Source organism: Schistocerca piceifrons, chromosome 1 (genome assembly GCF_021461385.2).
Source record: "Schistocerca piceifrons isolate TAMUIC-IGC-003096 chromosome 1, iqSchPice1.1, whole genome shotgun sequence".
Taxonomy (NCBI): Eukaryota; Metazoa; Arthropoda; class Insecta; order Orthoptera; family Acrididae; genus Schistocerca; species Schistocerca piceifrons.
Genome location: NC_060138.1, coordinates 530,189,392 through 530,206,800, shown reverse-complemented (window position 1 = coordinate 530,206,800; position 17,409 = coordinate 530,189,392). Strand labels below are relative to the sequence as shown.

The 17,409-nt window shown below is 43.1% G+C and overlaps 1 protein-coding gene across 1 annotated transcript in view; it reads right to left on the bottom strand.

The window, feature by feature from the left end:
- Positions 1–17,409, bottom strand: part of LOC124784628 (lazarillo protein) — a 62,635-nt gene that overhangs the window by 21,802 nt on the left and 23,424 nt on the right. Inside the window, exon 2 of the mRNA XM_047254116.1 lies at positions 7,695–7,825. Within this exon, the coding sequence (XP_047110072.1) occupies positions 7,695–7,817 (123 nt within the window). The 5' untranslated portion in view covers positions 7,818–7,825. The remainder of the gene's footprint in view (positions 1–7,694; positions 7,826–17,409) is intronic.

Genomic DNA, 17,409 nt, shown 5'->3' with positions numbered 1-17,409 from the left:
GGATATTAGTCTAATTTTGGGGGTTCGTGTTCTTACCCTTCATGTATACTGGAGTCAGCAGCGCCTTTTTTGCAGTCGCTTGGGAATTTGTGCTGGGCGAGAGATTCGCGATAAATACAGGGGCCAATGCCGTAGAGTACTCTTTGTATTTACCTTCATGGTTGCTGTCTTATCAGACGGCGATGTGATCTTTCAGCAGTATAATTGTCCGTACCTCGGAGCCAGAACGGTATTACAGTGGTTTGAGGAGCATTATAGTGTTGATGTCTTGTTGACCATATTCGCCTGATGTTAATCCTATGGAACTACCTGGATCGCTATGGGTGACCATCACCGCGTATAAAAATCAGCGGTTCACCGAGCAAGGTGGCGCAGTGGTTAGCACACCGGACTCGCATTCGGGAGGACGACGGTTCAATCCCGTCTCCAGCCATCCTGATTTAGGTTTTCCGTGATTTCCCTAAATCGTTTCAGGCAAATGCCGGGATGGTTCCTTTGAGAGGGCACGGCCGATTTCCTTCCCCATCCTTCCCTAACCCGAGCTTGTGCTCCGTCTCTAATGACCTCGTTGTCGACGGGACGTTAAACACTAACCACCACCAAAAATCAGCGGTTCGTTATTTACGCGAGTTACATGACGTATGCGTAGAAATCTAACGCTACTTATCTCCACAAACCTACCAACAAACTATCGGATCCCTGATACGCAGAATCAATGATACATTTCGTTATGAAGACGGACAAACAAGCAATTATGCAAGTAGTCATAATGTTTTGACTCATCAGTGCATTTCCAAAGGGGTCGTAGTGCACCATTTACATTTGAGACGTACTCCACGAGCAGTTTATATGAAATGGTTCAAATGGCTCTGAGCACTATCGGACTTAACTCCTGAGGTCATCAGTCCCCTAGAACTTAGAACTACTTAAACCTAACTAACCTAAGGACATCACACACATCCATGCCCGAGGCAGGATTCGAACCTGCGAGCGTAGCGGCCGCGCGGTTCCAGACTGTAGCGCCTAGAACCGCTTGGCCACTCCGGCAGGCAGTTTATATGACATTTGCGATAGTGCAGCGCCTACGTTGTTCAGAAATATGATGCAAATACGAAAACAGTTTGTTGACACATGGTTGACGACATATGGACATTTGTGTCTGGCCGCGAGTCGTGCAGTCTGATGGCCTACTGTATGACGACCGCTGGCGCTAAGCGGGAAATCCTGGTTCGAGTCCTGGTGCGACACAAATTTTCATTGTCATTCCGTTATACAGCTGATAGTTGTCCATATTCGCAACTGCGAATACGTTTCATGTGTTCAGTTTATGTAGCCGGCCGCGGTGGTCTCGCGGTTCTAGGCGCTCAGTCCGGAACCGCGCGACTGCTGCGGTCGCAGGTTCGAATCCTGCCTCGGGCATGGATGTGTGTGATGTCCTTAGGTTAGTTAGGTTTAAGTAGTTCTAAGTTCTAGGGGACTGATGACCACAGATGTTAAGTCCCATAGTGCTCAGAGCCATTTCAGTTTATGTACCTACATCAGTTTACGTACCGTACCTATAAAGCCAAAGGATTGTCGTGAAGACGATGGTAACATAGGCAACAAGTCTAAAGAGCTTCACGAACATACTACGCAAATCACTCTTCATTATCTAGGCAATGTAGGGTTCTTTATCAAATGCCATTGACAAGTACAGTTGCAGATACCCTATTTCCGCCATGTTGGGCAAAATATTAGATACTTTGAGGAAGCACAATGTTATCCACGAAAGTAGTCAGAACCCAGTGCATCAGGGAAACAACATACAACTCCACAGTCTCTGTGGCATGGCAACACCTTCTGAAGGACAGTACAGAGATGGAAGTAACGTACATGACACCTTCACGGTCATTGACTATGTAGTCTGTGTCTTGTTCCAGTAGGTTTTCACCATGGTAACCGATCTCAGATTAAAAAGGACGTAAGGGCTGGAGTAAATGTGTCTACTGTTCAGTCCGTATACCGGAGAAGCAATTAAACAAATAAAAGAAAAGTTTAGAAACAGAATCAAATTTCATGGTAAAAAAGAAACTTCGTGTTCTGCCTTACGTCAGGTCTTGTCATGGGGGGAGCCGCGTCAGAGTGATCCACCGCATGAGCGTCTAGAGAAGTGATTCCATTGGTGGTGTCAGGTTGCCTTCCACTGATGATAATGAAATGATAATGAGGACAATACAACACCCAGTCCCTGAGCGGAGAAAATCTCCAACCCAGCCGGGAATTGAACCCAGGTCCGTGGCGTGACAGACCGCCGTGCTAACCACTCAGCTATCGGGAGGACATTTCATGGTGGAACAATATAAATAATACGATTAACTGGTCACATTGCTAATGTTTACGGAAGGCAGAATTATAGGGATTGTTAACTAGATGTTAAAGAAAGTGAACAATTTGGTGAGCACAAAATATCGATTGGGAGTAAGAAAGACGCAAGCGTAGCAAAGCAGCAGAAAAGAGATTAGTGTCAAACTTATGACAACTGGGAACCACTGAGATGCAACAACATGATCGATTATCGAACCAAAGTAGACTGTGACGCCAAACAACAAACATTTTGACCCTAACCAAAATTTAAATCAAGTAAATTCAATTCAATTTTTTTTCTTACACACAAACATTTATGGCAACAGTAAAACGTTGACGCTTACTTGCTGATTCTAAGACTCTTTTGAGATCCATGTAACAAATCCGGTTACGAATTTTGAAACCACATTAACAAATTATCCCTAATTTTGCTACCAAAGCTGAGCATTGATAACCGCCAAAGACCATAATCGGATAATAGATTTCGTGAGGGACCAATTTGAGTAGTTCGAAAATTTTATGAGAAATAAACTGAGCCGTGCGTCGGCTCGCCTTTCGATACCTGACGAGAGCAGTCAAAGACCGTGTTGCTGCAGCGTTTTTTTGGTACGCGCTCGGCATGGAAAAGTGCAGAGATGGTGTGATGCACCGCGTGGAACGATGTTGTCGAACAATGTCGTACGGCAGCATGTTGCGTGGCTTGCATTGAAATTTTCTACCAGGCAAGGTTTAAATTTGGCTGCAGCTTGCTGAGCCATATGCACTGATGATTTATGGCCTCCCCATCTGTGAGGGAGGATTGTGTTCAATTTGGTGAGCACTTATTTGTTAATCTGAGCCAGCGCATCTTTTTCTGTAGGAGACTCCTTTTCAGTTCCCTGTCCCTGGCAGTGCTTTGATGATAAGGGATTTATTTCTGTTGAACATTTTATTAAGTGCATGTTCTTCTTGTGGAACCAGTTTATATTCTGGTTGGTTACCAGAAGCTCGTTAACTTAAAGTAAAAACAGACCAGGCACTGATAGTTGTGCGCTTGTGACTTACCGCGTTCAGTGTACAGCCAAGCTCAGCTTAATCAGTAATTATTCTCGGCGTTCATTTCATATTTTACTGTGGTTATATTTATATACACTTAAGTGTATGGCTTTTGTGTAACTTTGCATTCTGTATATTGTAGTCAAGTTGCCCATTGCTGCTAGTGGTGCCTGCAACTTGTAACACACGCACACCACCTGTACCAAGACAAGTTTATTTTATGTGTTCCCTTACTACAGAGGATTCGCGAATGAGGTATTTTATTTGACACTTGCCCGTCTATCAATCTTGTTAATAATCAGATCACTAAAGTTGTAATTGAAGTGTGTTACTTTGTTCTTTTTTTGTTTTAAAAGTTTTGTTAATTGTACTCGTAATTGCTTACTTGGGATTGTAACCTTAGTGGGCAGTATTTTTAAAATTATTTTTATTAATTTTAATTGATTGCTGGCTTCAACAATAAAGTTCTTCTTATTTAATTATACTTTGGCTAGTTCAGAGTGTTCTGTTCACTCTGTGTTTAACCACCTGAAATGTGTCTTTTAAATGGCTGTGCTAAATTTCTTTTGTGGAGACCGTTGTAAAATAAAATGTAGTTATTGTATTTAAAACTTTACTCCACGGGAACCAGTACCTACCGCTACCCTGCACCATGTAACTGCTACCATAGTCAAAATTGTTAATCATATCATACAAAGGAAGATACATCGTGTTATTCAGAGTCAAATAAAAGAATGTTCTGAGAAGCAACTTTTATTCGACTGATGCTGGAAAACGAAAGATCGTGTTTTATACATACGACAGCCGTTAAAATAGTCTAAAATTCTGAACGGACCCTTTCTCCTTCAAAGAGATGCTTTGTTAAGAAAGAAAGTCTGGCATGGTGTCGGTTGACATCGAGACCTGATTTCTGTATCTGAACTGATTGAACAATGTCGCTGCCGCTTTCGGCAGTTGGCAGGAGAGCTGTTTTTTGGGATCAGAAGGTCACTCAGATGTCAATAACGCCTCACGGTTGGGGTTCCGAGTCATGCAGAACTATTTAAAGGACATCACATTTGCCATTGACTGTGGAAATTATTTATTTCGCCGTTGGAATTTCGGCCTTACGGCCAGTATCAAATGGTATTGATAAACATTTTGCTTCTGCACATATCAAACTTTATAATCCTACAATATCCGCTGATGATGGCATGTAGGTATGTATTATAAAGTTTTTACATTTGCTGTAACAAAATCTTTTGCGGTACCACTTGGTAATGATCTTCAGGCCGAAATTGCAATCCTATAGTGAAATAAATAATTCGTACATTCAATGGCGAATATGATGTCCTTTAAAAAGGAATGTCCTTTAAAAAGAAAAAGTTCTAGGGACTGGTCATTCTGAGATCATAAAAGCGAGAAGTATGGCCGCCTCAGCCCATTTTCTTTTCGGATCTATGCCGTCGCACGTACCTGGTGCGATCGGCTCCTGGCGCTTGCCGCCTAGAGCCTCGTTATGGCACCGCCGTTCATTACGTTAGTCACAGACATTAATGACGCCCACAGTAAAGCGCCACTTAACTCTGAGAGGGCAACTTCGCGCAGGAGCGTTGTTGCAGCCTGCTGGGTATCGACTGCTGCAAACCACCATCAGCTTCACCAAGAAGACTTTGGCTCCTCCTCACCCTCTCTCTTTGTCACCGAGCCTGCTTTATCGTGTGTTCAATTCTCCGACCTGCTATTGATCTCTAAATCTTTCCTGCATAGTATTACCAGTGCAGAGGTAGAACTCTAGTGTAACGGCACGTTGCCTGCCGCTTTGTTACTACCTCCTGTTTAGAAGCTCACAAATAATGCCTCCCCACCCCCTTCCCCCCGTGTTTACCAATGTTTTGCATGACATTTTCTGCCGCCATTTCGTTGCAGTAACTATAGGTTGTGGGGGCTGCTAACAGCAATGTGTAAGGTTCTCATTTTCAATATTCGAAATTTTAAATGTTTTCTTCGTGTATTTCAACCTGTCCACCCTGTCTGTCCCTGAAATAATTAGGTCGCTAGAAGTAGGGCGAGGCGTAAGTGGGCCACAAATAGCCAAGCTCTCCCTCTCCCTCCGACCCCCCTCCCCCCCTTTCAAGGCTCAACATCAATATGCGGCAATCAGTTTCACGACTATGCCACTCCTAACCAACCTATGATCGCATCGTTGAAGCTAGTATAAAAGGCACTCTCTGAGAAAAGTGAGGCTTGGAGGCTTGTCCACTTGATCTTCCATCAGTAGTCATTTAGGCGTGTACTCCGTGGCGATTGTCGGGGAGACGGGGAGGGGCATTGTGTAACCATTCTCCGAGTTGAAAAATAATGGTAATTTGAATTGCTAGGAAATTTCTGGATGGTAAATGCGTAATTTAGTACCAAATGGTGCCGTCGAAATAGCAGATGTAGTATCCTGGTTTTCACGAGAATGCTCAATGCGAGTCATGTGAGAGGCCCCAAAATGACGAACTGTGGCTAACACCCCTGAAGATGACAGTGCTAGTGAACCATATACTTGGTACCTGTTGCTTTCCATGAGAAGACTAGTAACGGATAACCTGTACGAGCAATTTGCACCCCAAGAAGTATGTCTAAAACTGCTAAGGGCTTCAAACTTTCCCCAAGTAATCGTTTTTGAGCTGACGGATACAGGGCAACTATCTGTTCACTGTCGAAGAGGAAACCCGAAACAACTTGACTGTATGACTACCTCAACAGCTCTGGTTGAACCGTGGTGCAACGACGTGTATGGCTCGTGTTTGAGCGCGACAAACTAGGAAGCCTTGGCAGAGTGCACAAGAGAAGCCCATCCGTATAAATCGTTAGAACTTTTGCTGGGCTATGGCGCCAGACTGGAAGCTGTACCAACTACTCAAGTCGTAAACGTAATGGGCGGTACAGCTCGTTAAAATTAAGTTTCTTGTCCTTGGCACTGGGCGAATCCACCTTTTCGTTCCGAAGAGGTGGCGGTCTCAGTTGGCTATCGCCAGCCGACCGGGACACTTCCAGCCCTCTCTTTACTGCATGTCATGGCACGGCAGTCTTCGTGCATAGTACACAAAAGAATCCCCAGCCCTTTTGGTCCAGGAAGGGGGAAGGGGGGAGAGGAGAGGAGGGAAAGACTGTGTAGAAGACACTAACCTGAAGAAGAGACAGGAGCACACACACACACACACACACACACACACAGAGAGAGGTAGTTAGAGAGAGAGAGAGAGAGAGAGAGAGAGAGAGAGATAGATAGAGAGAAGGAGAGATAGAGAGACAAAGAGAGAGATATAGAGAGGGGGAGAGAGAGAGGGAAAAGAGGGGGGAAAGAAGGGGGAAAGAAGGGGGGAAAGAGGGGGGAAAGAGGGGGGAGACAGAGAGCTGGGAGACAGAGAGGGGGAGACAGAGAGGGGGGAGACAGAGAGGTGGGAGACAGAGAGGTGGGAGACAGAGAGGTGGGAGACAGAGAGGTGGGAGACAGAGAGGGGGGAGACAGAGAGGGGGGAGACAGAGAGGGGGGACAGAGAGGGGGGAGACAGAGAGGGGGGAGACAGGGGGCAGAGACAGAGAGGGGGGCAGAGACAGAGAGGGGGGCAGAGACAGAGAGAGAGGGGGGCAGAGACAGAGAGAGAGGGGGGCAGAGACAGAGAGAGAGGGGGGGCAGAGACAGAGAGAGAGGGGGGAGAGACAGAGAGAGAGGGGGGAGTGACAGAGAGAGAGGGGGAGTGACAGAGAGAGAGGAGGAGAGAAAGAGAGAGGGGGGAGAAAGAGAGAGAGGGGGAGAGAAAGAGAGAGGGGGGAGAAAGAGAGAGGGGGGAGAGAAAGAGGGTCGAGGGAGAGAGGGGGGGAGGGAGAGAGGGGGGAGAGAGGGGAAGAGAGAGCGAGATAATGATGAGCTGCGACACTAAACGAGGCTATTCAGGTTGTGATGGGGTCTATTGGAAGTGACACAGCTCGAACGGTTCGCTCCCACATCTGAAAAGCTTGAGCCTTTTTTAACTTTCACACTTTAATTTATATGAAAGTACTTAGCAGATAATTCCGAGATATTCCTAATGTTAGCATTGTATATTTCTTCTTTTTTTTGCTATGGTTGAAAGAACTCTACAGTATGATCTGAAGTAGAGGAACAAATAATCCACAGTCATGAAGTTCGACTGGAATCATTTAAGAATACCAGTTAAGACATCACGCCGAAGGTTGTTATCATTAAATTTAAATTCTGTGTGTATCTATGTGGAAGGGGGGGATTTTTGGTAGAGTTAAGTTATGTGGCGATGCATTCTTTGCGAGTTGTGTGCGATCAGCCTTACCAGCGTGGCGTTGAAGTCATTAATGGCGCTCCTGTCGGCGCACCCCATGGTTTCCTGCGCCGAGCAGCTTACAGACAGCAGCACCAATGCAGCGGTCACAGAAAGACGGCTCCGGCGAATCATGGTTCCTCCTGCCGGCAAACCAACCGCGTCAACACAGTTCTCAGTAATTTGGGAAAACCTATATAAAGCATGAAGATAAGTTTTAATCAAAGCTGTATAGATCATGAAGGAACTATTGAATTCATCCCACAGGATAGTGGCGCATGGGTTACAGCCGACCTCTCTGACTGACAATTTTTGGTGTATCGTCTTATCACTCGATTGGTTGGTTCAGGTAATGGAAATCAATAGCAATCGAAACCGTTAACAGGCAATGTGTGCAGTATGAAAAGCGGTAAAGTACAGTTGCAGCACTGAGGAAGAAACAAAAAGGTCTTTGCAGGGGTATGTGACTAATGATTCTATTCTTGTGATAAATTAAGTGCCCCTGTAGCATGTATACCCCTAATATTTCAGTTAATATTTTATGAATTACAAATGTAGTTCCTGTAAAATTGTGTAACACTAAATATGGAGTACTGTAGGTTTATGCCAGTTAATTGTGGAGAAGAATAAATTCAGGGTGGAAACTTTTTTCCAACGACGCTCGATGCCGTCGACATAATATGTGTGCGGTGTAACTGCAACTCGTGGCACAGTTACATTTCTGCACAGCCTAGCAGTTGTCTTCACTGCTGGTTAAGCATTCCTGCTGTGGGAGGGGTTACGCGCATCTCTTACTTTGCTGCACACGGCAGGTCGTGTACGACAGCAGGGGGTACCGCTGTCAGGATAAAAGTTGATTTTGCCGTGAGCTCTGACGTGTAGATATTAACTTTTGCATTTCGATAATTAGAGTGCTGAATTCCTTATTTAAGTTCACCTTGTTTATGGGCTCGGAATTATTAAATTTGATCAACTAACACATTTGAAACCTAGCTATTACCGTTCACGCATTACTGTGTCTCAATCTGCTAGAATGGAAGAGAAAGAAAAGTGGAAAACACATGTTTCTACACCTCCTCCTGCCCCTGTCTCTTCCTCTCGCTCTGTCCATCACCTCCTCCTAGTCATCTCCACCTTCTCCTCCGACCGCTCTCTCCATCTCCTCCTGCCCCCTACCTATCGATCACCTCCTTTCCCCTTTCTACGTCCATTTTGGCCCATCCCTCTCTCCGTCTCCTCTTACTCCCACTGTCTGAACCTGACCCTTGTTTATTATTATGGCAAATTCTGTTGTAGTATCCCAATCGTAAGCTAATAAGCCATAAATACCACTTTCCTGTTTGGTAACAACATTTCTCGATTGTATAAAAAAATTATGACCTATATTTAGCAAAACGTTTAAACAAACATGCAAACATTTGAATTAAACTGGTAGAGTACTATTCGAGATTTTTGGTAACAACGTGTTCCTTTCACATATTACATATGTATTTATGTATTGTGTATATTAAAAATATATATCCTAAATCCGTCCGAATGTTCATTAGAGTACTGTATAAAAATTTGAAGTAAATTGGTAGAGAAGTTTTAGAGATTTTTAGGAATAACTTCCCCCTTTACACTCAACATACGTATTCATATATATTATATGTTTAAATACAGGTATATAAAACATGTGCGTCTTCGAATGAAACATTGTGTCAACGTTTCCAAGGGAACGGTGAAGAACATTCGGAGGTTTATGATTAGTACAAACGACATGAACTCTTTTGCTAACACCGTATCCTTTTTATTAATCTACATATTTATTTACATAGCGTATGGTGGTCCAGTAGATATATAAATTCAGGCCCGTATTCGAATGCAACATTGTGTCAAAGTTTCAAAGAAATGGGTGAAGAACTGTCGGAGATGGACGATTTTGAACAAACGAACATTATATTTACATCGATTCTTAAGGATATACGCCCACTTCCACCGTCTCCTGCACCATATAAGCAGCATCACCTGTTACTAGACCATCCCTTCGGCAGAAACTTGAGTTTGCACACTCTAAATCGTAGTGTGACAGGAGTGGACGCGTTAGGACACCATCCAACCTTGAATGCTGTCAGACCATTCGAAGAGTTCCGCTGGCTGCTGGCAATGCACAGATTCATATTTGCCCTCGGAATGTTGGTCAAAAGACGTCGACTCTCTGTAGCGCACGTCGATGGCCAGACATGGTTTCAATTTGCGTCTCAAGACACCCCCTACAACCTCTCTAAGTGTGTCAGTGTCGTTTCATTACACTATATAAGTAGTGCTATTGAGCGTCTGTTGAAATAATTCGTAATGACTTTGGAATGCCAACGCTATTTTGATGACGGTTGGCACAAAACCGTAACCCGAGGGCCACATCAGGTTGAGGTGAATAAATAAGCGCGAGCGATGCGAACCAGCTGAAAAACGCAAATTCCTATAGCTGACTACCGAAGATAACTACAGGCCGCCCATGCACTGTGTTAACTACTTCTGTGTGTCCACCTATTTTTCATTGCCCACACGTGTCGAACAAGTGCTCTTGTAAAGACAAGTAGGTATGCAAGTACGCACAGGCAAGCTGTGTAGTTTGGATAACTAATGAAGGCGTATTGCAAGTAACTGGTGACTAATGTGCTTTAGGCGCAACTTCATACAGGGAATGGGCAATGTTTCGAGTCCTTGTCGTCGCCCACTTCAGAGTGGGGTGCGCCCATGGATCGCCAATCAACCATCCTCGTTGCAAACGTACCCATTTCTCACTGCCGGTGTTGTCGGACGAAATCGGTACGTGATGTCTTAATTACAACAGGGATTTACCGACGGCGCTCTCTTCTCAGTTTGTGTGTGCTCAGCGGAATGGGAGATTCTGATTCTCAAACATGTTTTACATCCAAACGGTAAATTTCTGACCATGGGTGCCTTAGATTCCGTGTTCCAGCATAGCTATGGAACTCAAGTAAGTTTAACTAAACTTGGTACGTATACGTATATATTACCTGTAAATACACGCTCTTTGGGCAAGGCACCTCTTGCACACTCTATAGGCGAAGTGCAATCAACACGTAAGAATAATCGAATATATACAATATTATTCTCTAATGCATAGTAATGCGTCTTGCTTGCTCAAAAATGGATTCGCACAAGATATATTTATTCTTGAACTTTGAGGGAAAACCGAAAAATTATGTAGTCGAATGTTTGTTGTTACATTAATATTACAATTAACTTCTAACATTTAATTTCATAATTTATATACCGTATTTACTCATGTGTCCGTACTATTTACAGATTTCCTTTCCTTCTCTTATCTCATGTGAAATAACAGGTGTAAATACCAGTCAACCAGAGGTAATATGCTAGTGGATAATAAGTAAAGACCCTCGTAAGAAATTAACCAGGTCTTACATTATAGAATCTCGCGGTCTCTCGGCTATAAGTCGAAATTACTCCCTTTAGCCGCGCGGAGTAGCCGTGCGGTTTGAGGCGTAATGTCACGGACTGCGCGACCACTCCCGCCGGAGGCTCGAGTCCTCCATCGGGCATGGGTGTGTGTGTTGTTCTTAGCATAGGTTAGTTTAAGTAGTGTGTAAGTCTAGGGACCGATGACGGAAGCAGTTTGGTCCCTTAGGAAATCTCACACATTTAGACCCTTTAGAGGTGTATCACATACGCAGCAATGGGTGTTACACTGTAACAGAATAGGAGAGCGAAGGAGAGACTACTGAAAAGAATTCTGAATATTACGGAATTTATTTAGACGAGCAAAGAGAACAAAATTTAAATACAGAAGTAGTGCAAAACAGTGAAAACCCACTGTGATGTAAAATCTGACAATGTTTTACTACTGACCCGTGCAGACGCTAGAACGCGTAACACTTAACATTTACAATATTTTCCACTATCCGCACTTATTGGTTGCGCTTACTGCAATAAGCCATTAGGCTACAGTGCAATAGTGAACGACAAACGTTTGGACAGAGGAAGGGTGACAAGTATCACTACGTAAATTTAAGACCTGTCTTCCAAACCAATATCGTTAATGCGCATGACTCCAAGATAATCTACATCACGGTGGAGTAATTCACTATCATTTGGTTAGCGGAGGAAGATGAAGTTATGACGAAGTTCCTGGTCACCAGGCGGATAAATATGCTTTTGTGTCGTTAATCTTCTGACTGGCTTGGCGTTGTCGTCACCATTTCCTATACTATGGCAATCTCTTGATCTTACCGCAGCAATTACACTGAACGTCCTACATTATGTGTTTTTTATATAATTTTTAACTATTTCTATTAAAAATGTAGTATCATCCCGTCTCTTCCACTTTGTATTTCCAAAATGTAGTATCATTCCGTCTCTCCCACTTAGTGCTTACCACACTCTTTTCAGCGTTGGTACTGCAGAGAGTATTTATTATGAGTCCACTTGATATCCTTGAAGAAATCCAAATTCCCCATAATGTGTTGTGGAGCGACTTTCTAAACCTTCCGTCTGATGAATGGAAACCTTAAAGACTGTGCAGTACATAAGTGCAAAATGTCGCACTCTGAAGCTCGTATCCCCAGGCAGTCACAAGTACTATGGAACTGACTGACTACTCCTGGTCGAAGACCTAACATTGCTACACGGTTGACATTGAAATACAATGCATAGTATAAAAAAATAGGTGATGGCACAAATGGTTCAAATGGCTCTGAGCACTATGGGACTCAACTGCTGAGGTTATTAGTCCCCTAGAACTTAGAACTAGTTAAACCTAACTAACCTAAGGACATCACAAACATCCATGCCCGAGGCAGGATTCGAACCTGCGACCGTAGCGGTCTTGCGGTTCCAGACTGCAGCGCCTTTAACCGCACGGCCACTTCGGCCGGCAAAATAGGTGAGGTATAAAGTGCAGACACGCACTGATTTGTGTATAGTGCCGAGATACGAAAGTCGGCTTGGTAGGATACATGAGGTACGTTCCGATCCGTAACTATTGTGATGTATGCAGCCCGCTATGCATATGCGAATAGTACACTATTGCTACACAAATCTCTGTACAAAGCTGGAGGTTTCTGGTGGTTTTGCCTGCGATTCGGCGCTCAGAAATATGATGTTTATGTCAGAGACGTAAACAGTTTAATAGAGTAAGAACTACATCGTAGAAGAGATACCGAAGGTTGTATAGGGGCTACTGAGGAGAAGTATAACCAAACGAGGTGTCCGCCTCCGGCAACTGAGTGGTCAGCACGACAGAATGTCAATCCTAAGGGCCCGGGTTCGATTCTCGGCTGGGTCGGAGATTTTCTCCGCTCGGGGACTCGGTGTTGTGTTGTCCTAACCGTCATAATTTCATCCCCATAGACGCGCAAGTCGCCGCAGTGGCGCCAAAACGAAAGACTTGCACCTGGCGAACGGTCTACACGACGGGAGGCCCTAGTCACACGACCAAACGAGGTGCTTCTTAGATTGTAAGACATTTTTGATACGGCACTAAGGTGAGAGCCCACGCAGAAACAGTAGTAGTACTCGTACGGCGAAAATCTGGAATTTGCGCTGTGCGTTTTTCCAGACCTCTAGATATTGCATAGTGTCACGTAAGGAAAATTGAAGTCTTTAAATGGCTTCTGTCGGATTTACGCTCTAGAGGTGTGGCCATTCGAAGCACGCAAGGGAAGAGGACATACTCGGTGAGGAAAAAATGGCTCTGAGCTTTATTTGACTTAACTTCTGAGGTCATCAGTCGCCTAGAACTTAGAACTAATTAAACCTAACTAACCTAAGGACATCACAAACATGCATGCCCGAGGCAGGATTCGAACCTGTGACCGTAGCGGTCGCTCGGTTCCAGACTGTAGCGCCTAGCACCGCACGGCCACTCCGGCCGGCGGTGAAGAAAAAGTACATTTTTTGCAGCCCTGTTCACAATAGTGTCTAGAGTACAGCTTGGCTAGAAATGGGGTATCTCAGCACCGTTTTGAGCTGTGCTGTACCTGATCGCTTTTGCCGAGAGGTACAGCGAATTCTGAACAGGCAGGTACTGTAAAGGTCCCGATTATTTGGGTTCGACCTCAATACGTGTCTATTGGGGACGAAAGCCCCAATCCAATGAAGCACCAAGTTCGGATATAGGTTTCAAGGACACAGTCGTTATTAATATGGAAAGTCCGTTACTACATTTTTACAGCGCTGTCTCTCTTATCTCACTATAACAATCGTGTATAGAAAAGGCGCTGCAGGACGGTACATACCGCTGGGAACAGATGGCATTAAACACTGGCAAGGCATATGGACTCAGAGATTCAGAGTGTCAGGTCCATACTAGACCCAACAGAAACAGGTGTAGTCCAAAGGTTTAAACTAATGCGGGCGGTTATCTTCCTCCGAATAACAACACGCATTGGTTGGCAGCCCTGCAGCCAAGCGACTAGCGCGAGGTTTGGTGTTCTCGTAAAGATAAGTTATTTTAGATTATAAAACACATAGATTAGTACTGATTACGTGGTAAATAAGTGTATTAGTGTGCCGTTTAAGTGTACCATTAAAGGTTTCATTTCTCATTACGTAATATAGCAGAAAACGCGAAGAGACCGTACAGTCGTATTTTCTGTTTACGTTCTGCTGCAGCAAATCTATAGAATTTCGTTTAGTTGTTCCTTGCTCTCTCCAGCAATTTAACTTAGCGTACCTCTTCATTATTTAACTAGCATTTCCGGAAAGTAGCGTAAAGTTTAACTTGTTGTTTCAGAAACTTTGCACTTTTGTTTTTGTTTACACACAGTTGCGTATAGGCCAAATTTGTGTAACCATATTTTCGTGTTTATCTGTAATTTAACTGACTTATTCTTAATAAATTATTACGTTTATCATGAGTGAAAAGTGCTTGACTTGCCGTAGAATTGTTAGGTCGGGGCTTTGGTGTGATGGGTGCTGTAGTTTTTTCCATGTGGGTGACTGTAGTGGCGTGGGAATAGGGGAAGTAAATGAGACTCATCAGTGGTTTTGTAGGATTTGTAGTAGAGATAGGAAGATACTGGAACAGGAGGGGAAAATTGCTGCCCTTCAGGCTGAGTTAGACAAGGCCAGGGGAGATCTTGACAGGTTAAGGAGGGAGAAGGGTAAAGAGAGGTGGGAAGTGGCAACAGGCAACAGGAGGAACAGGCCTAGAACTTTGTCTGACAGCTTTATGGTGAATGTGGAAAATAGATTTGACCTGTTGCTTCAGTTAGAAGCTGGTGAGCCTCAAGCAGTTACAGGTGTAGACAGGGCACAACAAACTTTCAGCAGCAAATTGAAAAGTAAGAATGTAGGGAAATCAGTAAAGAGAAAGAAAGTGTTGTTGTTAGGTAGTTCCCATGGAAGAGGTGTTGGCCAACTCTTGCAGGATGAACTAGGATCAGAATACCAGGTCACCAATTTTTTTAAACCTAGTGCTGGTCTGGAGCAGGTGACAGAGGATTTAGGATCACTTTGCAAAGATTTCACTAAGGAAGACACCGTGGTTATAGTGGGTGGGGCAGGAAACAGTATTGACAGAGATCCTGGGTACAGCATAGAGTGTGACCTGGCGAAGATTGCATCAGCATCGAGGCATACCAGTGTTGAGTTTGTATCTGTTCTTGGGCGCCATGACCGACCTCATTTGAACTCTTCTGTCAAGAGAGTTAATTTGGAGCTGGAACGGCTGCTCATGTCGGGTGCGGGGTCACACATTGGTGTGGTTCATGTTGATTCTGTCAGTAGGTGGGATTATACTAGGCATGGCCTTCACCTCAACAGGAAGGGGAAGGGTAAATTGGCTGGGGAAATAGCAGGAAAGTTAAAGGGGGGAGGCACTGTCATGAGTGGTAAAATACCAGTGGTTATAGGATTCAGAAAAGACCCTTTTTTAGGGTAGGGAGGACAGAAAGAAAACAAATTTTAAGAGAGGTTAGAACTGAGACAAACCTTCAGTTTGAGAAAGAAATCAAAAAACATAATTCCAGCTTATTACATCAACATAAACAGCCATTGGTTAAGAATTTTCAACTGTCAGCAGATATTTTAACTCCATCCAATTTTAAGTCAGTCAATGTGAAATGTCAGCTATCTTTATTGCATCAAAATATTCGAGGACTGAGAAATAAAATTAATGAATTAACTATCTGCATAGATGAATTAGAGTCTTCAAACCCAGCTGACATAATCTGCCTCTCTGAACATCATGTGACCACTGGTATAGAACTTTTAAGTGTTACAGGGTTTAGGTTAGCATCTCACTATTGTAGATCAGAAATGGAGAAAGGAGGAGTTGCCACATTCATCAGGAACTGTCATAAATTTAAGAACATAGACATTCATAAATTTTGCCTAGAACAGCATATGGAAGCATGTGCAACAGAATTAGATTTTCACAAAAAATCTTTCATAATATTAAGTGTATATCGAGCACCTGCAGGTAACTTTAATCTGTTTGTAAACCACCTTGAAGCTGTACTGGCCCATTTAACAACCAAAAACAAAGAAATAGTGGTTGCTGGTGATTTCAATGTAGATTTCCTTAAAGACTCTCCCAATAAGAACCTATTTGAGTTAGTAACACTATCATTCAACTTAATTCCCACAGTAAAGTTCCCCACTAGGATAACCACTTGCTCACAAACAGCCATTGATAATATCTTTATAGAAAAGTCAAATGAACAAAATTATATTACAAAACCAATAGTCAATGGCCTCTCAGACCATGACATGCAGTTCCTTCTGTTAAATGTTAATACTGAACAGGATATAAAATCTGTTAAATCTGAGCTCAAGAGGGTAATCAGTAAGCCAAAAATTGATTATTTTAGGACACTCCTCAGAGACATTCACTGGACTGATGTTTACAGTGCTCATGGCATGAATGAAAAATATAACATTTTTGCTAATAAAGTGCTTACCTTATTTGAACACTGCTTTCCCCCAAAACTTACCAAGGTTAGAGCAAAGTCTACAAAGAAGCCATGGATTACTCGAGGAATAGGGGTATCTTGTAAAACAAAAAGAAAACTGTATCTGTCAATCCGAAACATTTCCAATGTTGATGCTATAGCACATTATAAGAAATACTGCACAATATTAAAGACTGTAATACGGATGTCAAAGCAAATATATTACAAGGAAAAGATAGTCATATCAGATAACAAAATAAAGACAATATGGGATATAGTGAAGGAGGAGACCGGTAGAACCAGACATGAAGAGGAACAAATAGCATTAAGAGTAAATGATGCATTGGTGACAGATGTGTATAGTGTTGCAGAACTTTTTAACAAACATTTTATAACTGTTACTGAAAAGATGGGGTTGTCAGGTTCGGTAGATGCTGCTATGGATTACCTTAGACCAGACATTTCAAGTAACTTCCATAATATGAATTTGACCCTCACTACCCCAACCGAAATAATGTCCATCATAAAATCTTTAAAATCAAAAACATCTAGTGGGTATGATGAAATATCAACAAAGTTAATAAAAGAATGTGATTCTGAGCTAAGTAACATATTAAGCTATCTGTGTAACCAGTCGTTTATCAGTGGAATATTTCCCGAATGGCTGAAATATGCTGAAGTTAAGCCACTGTTTAAGAAGGGAGATAAAGAAATAGCATCAAATTTCCGTCCAATTTCACTGTTGCCAGCATTCTCAAAAATTTTCGAAAAAGTAATGTACAGTCGTCTTTATAACCATCTTATCTCAA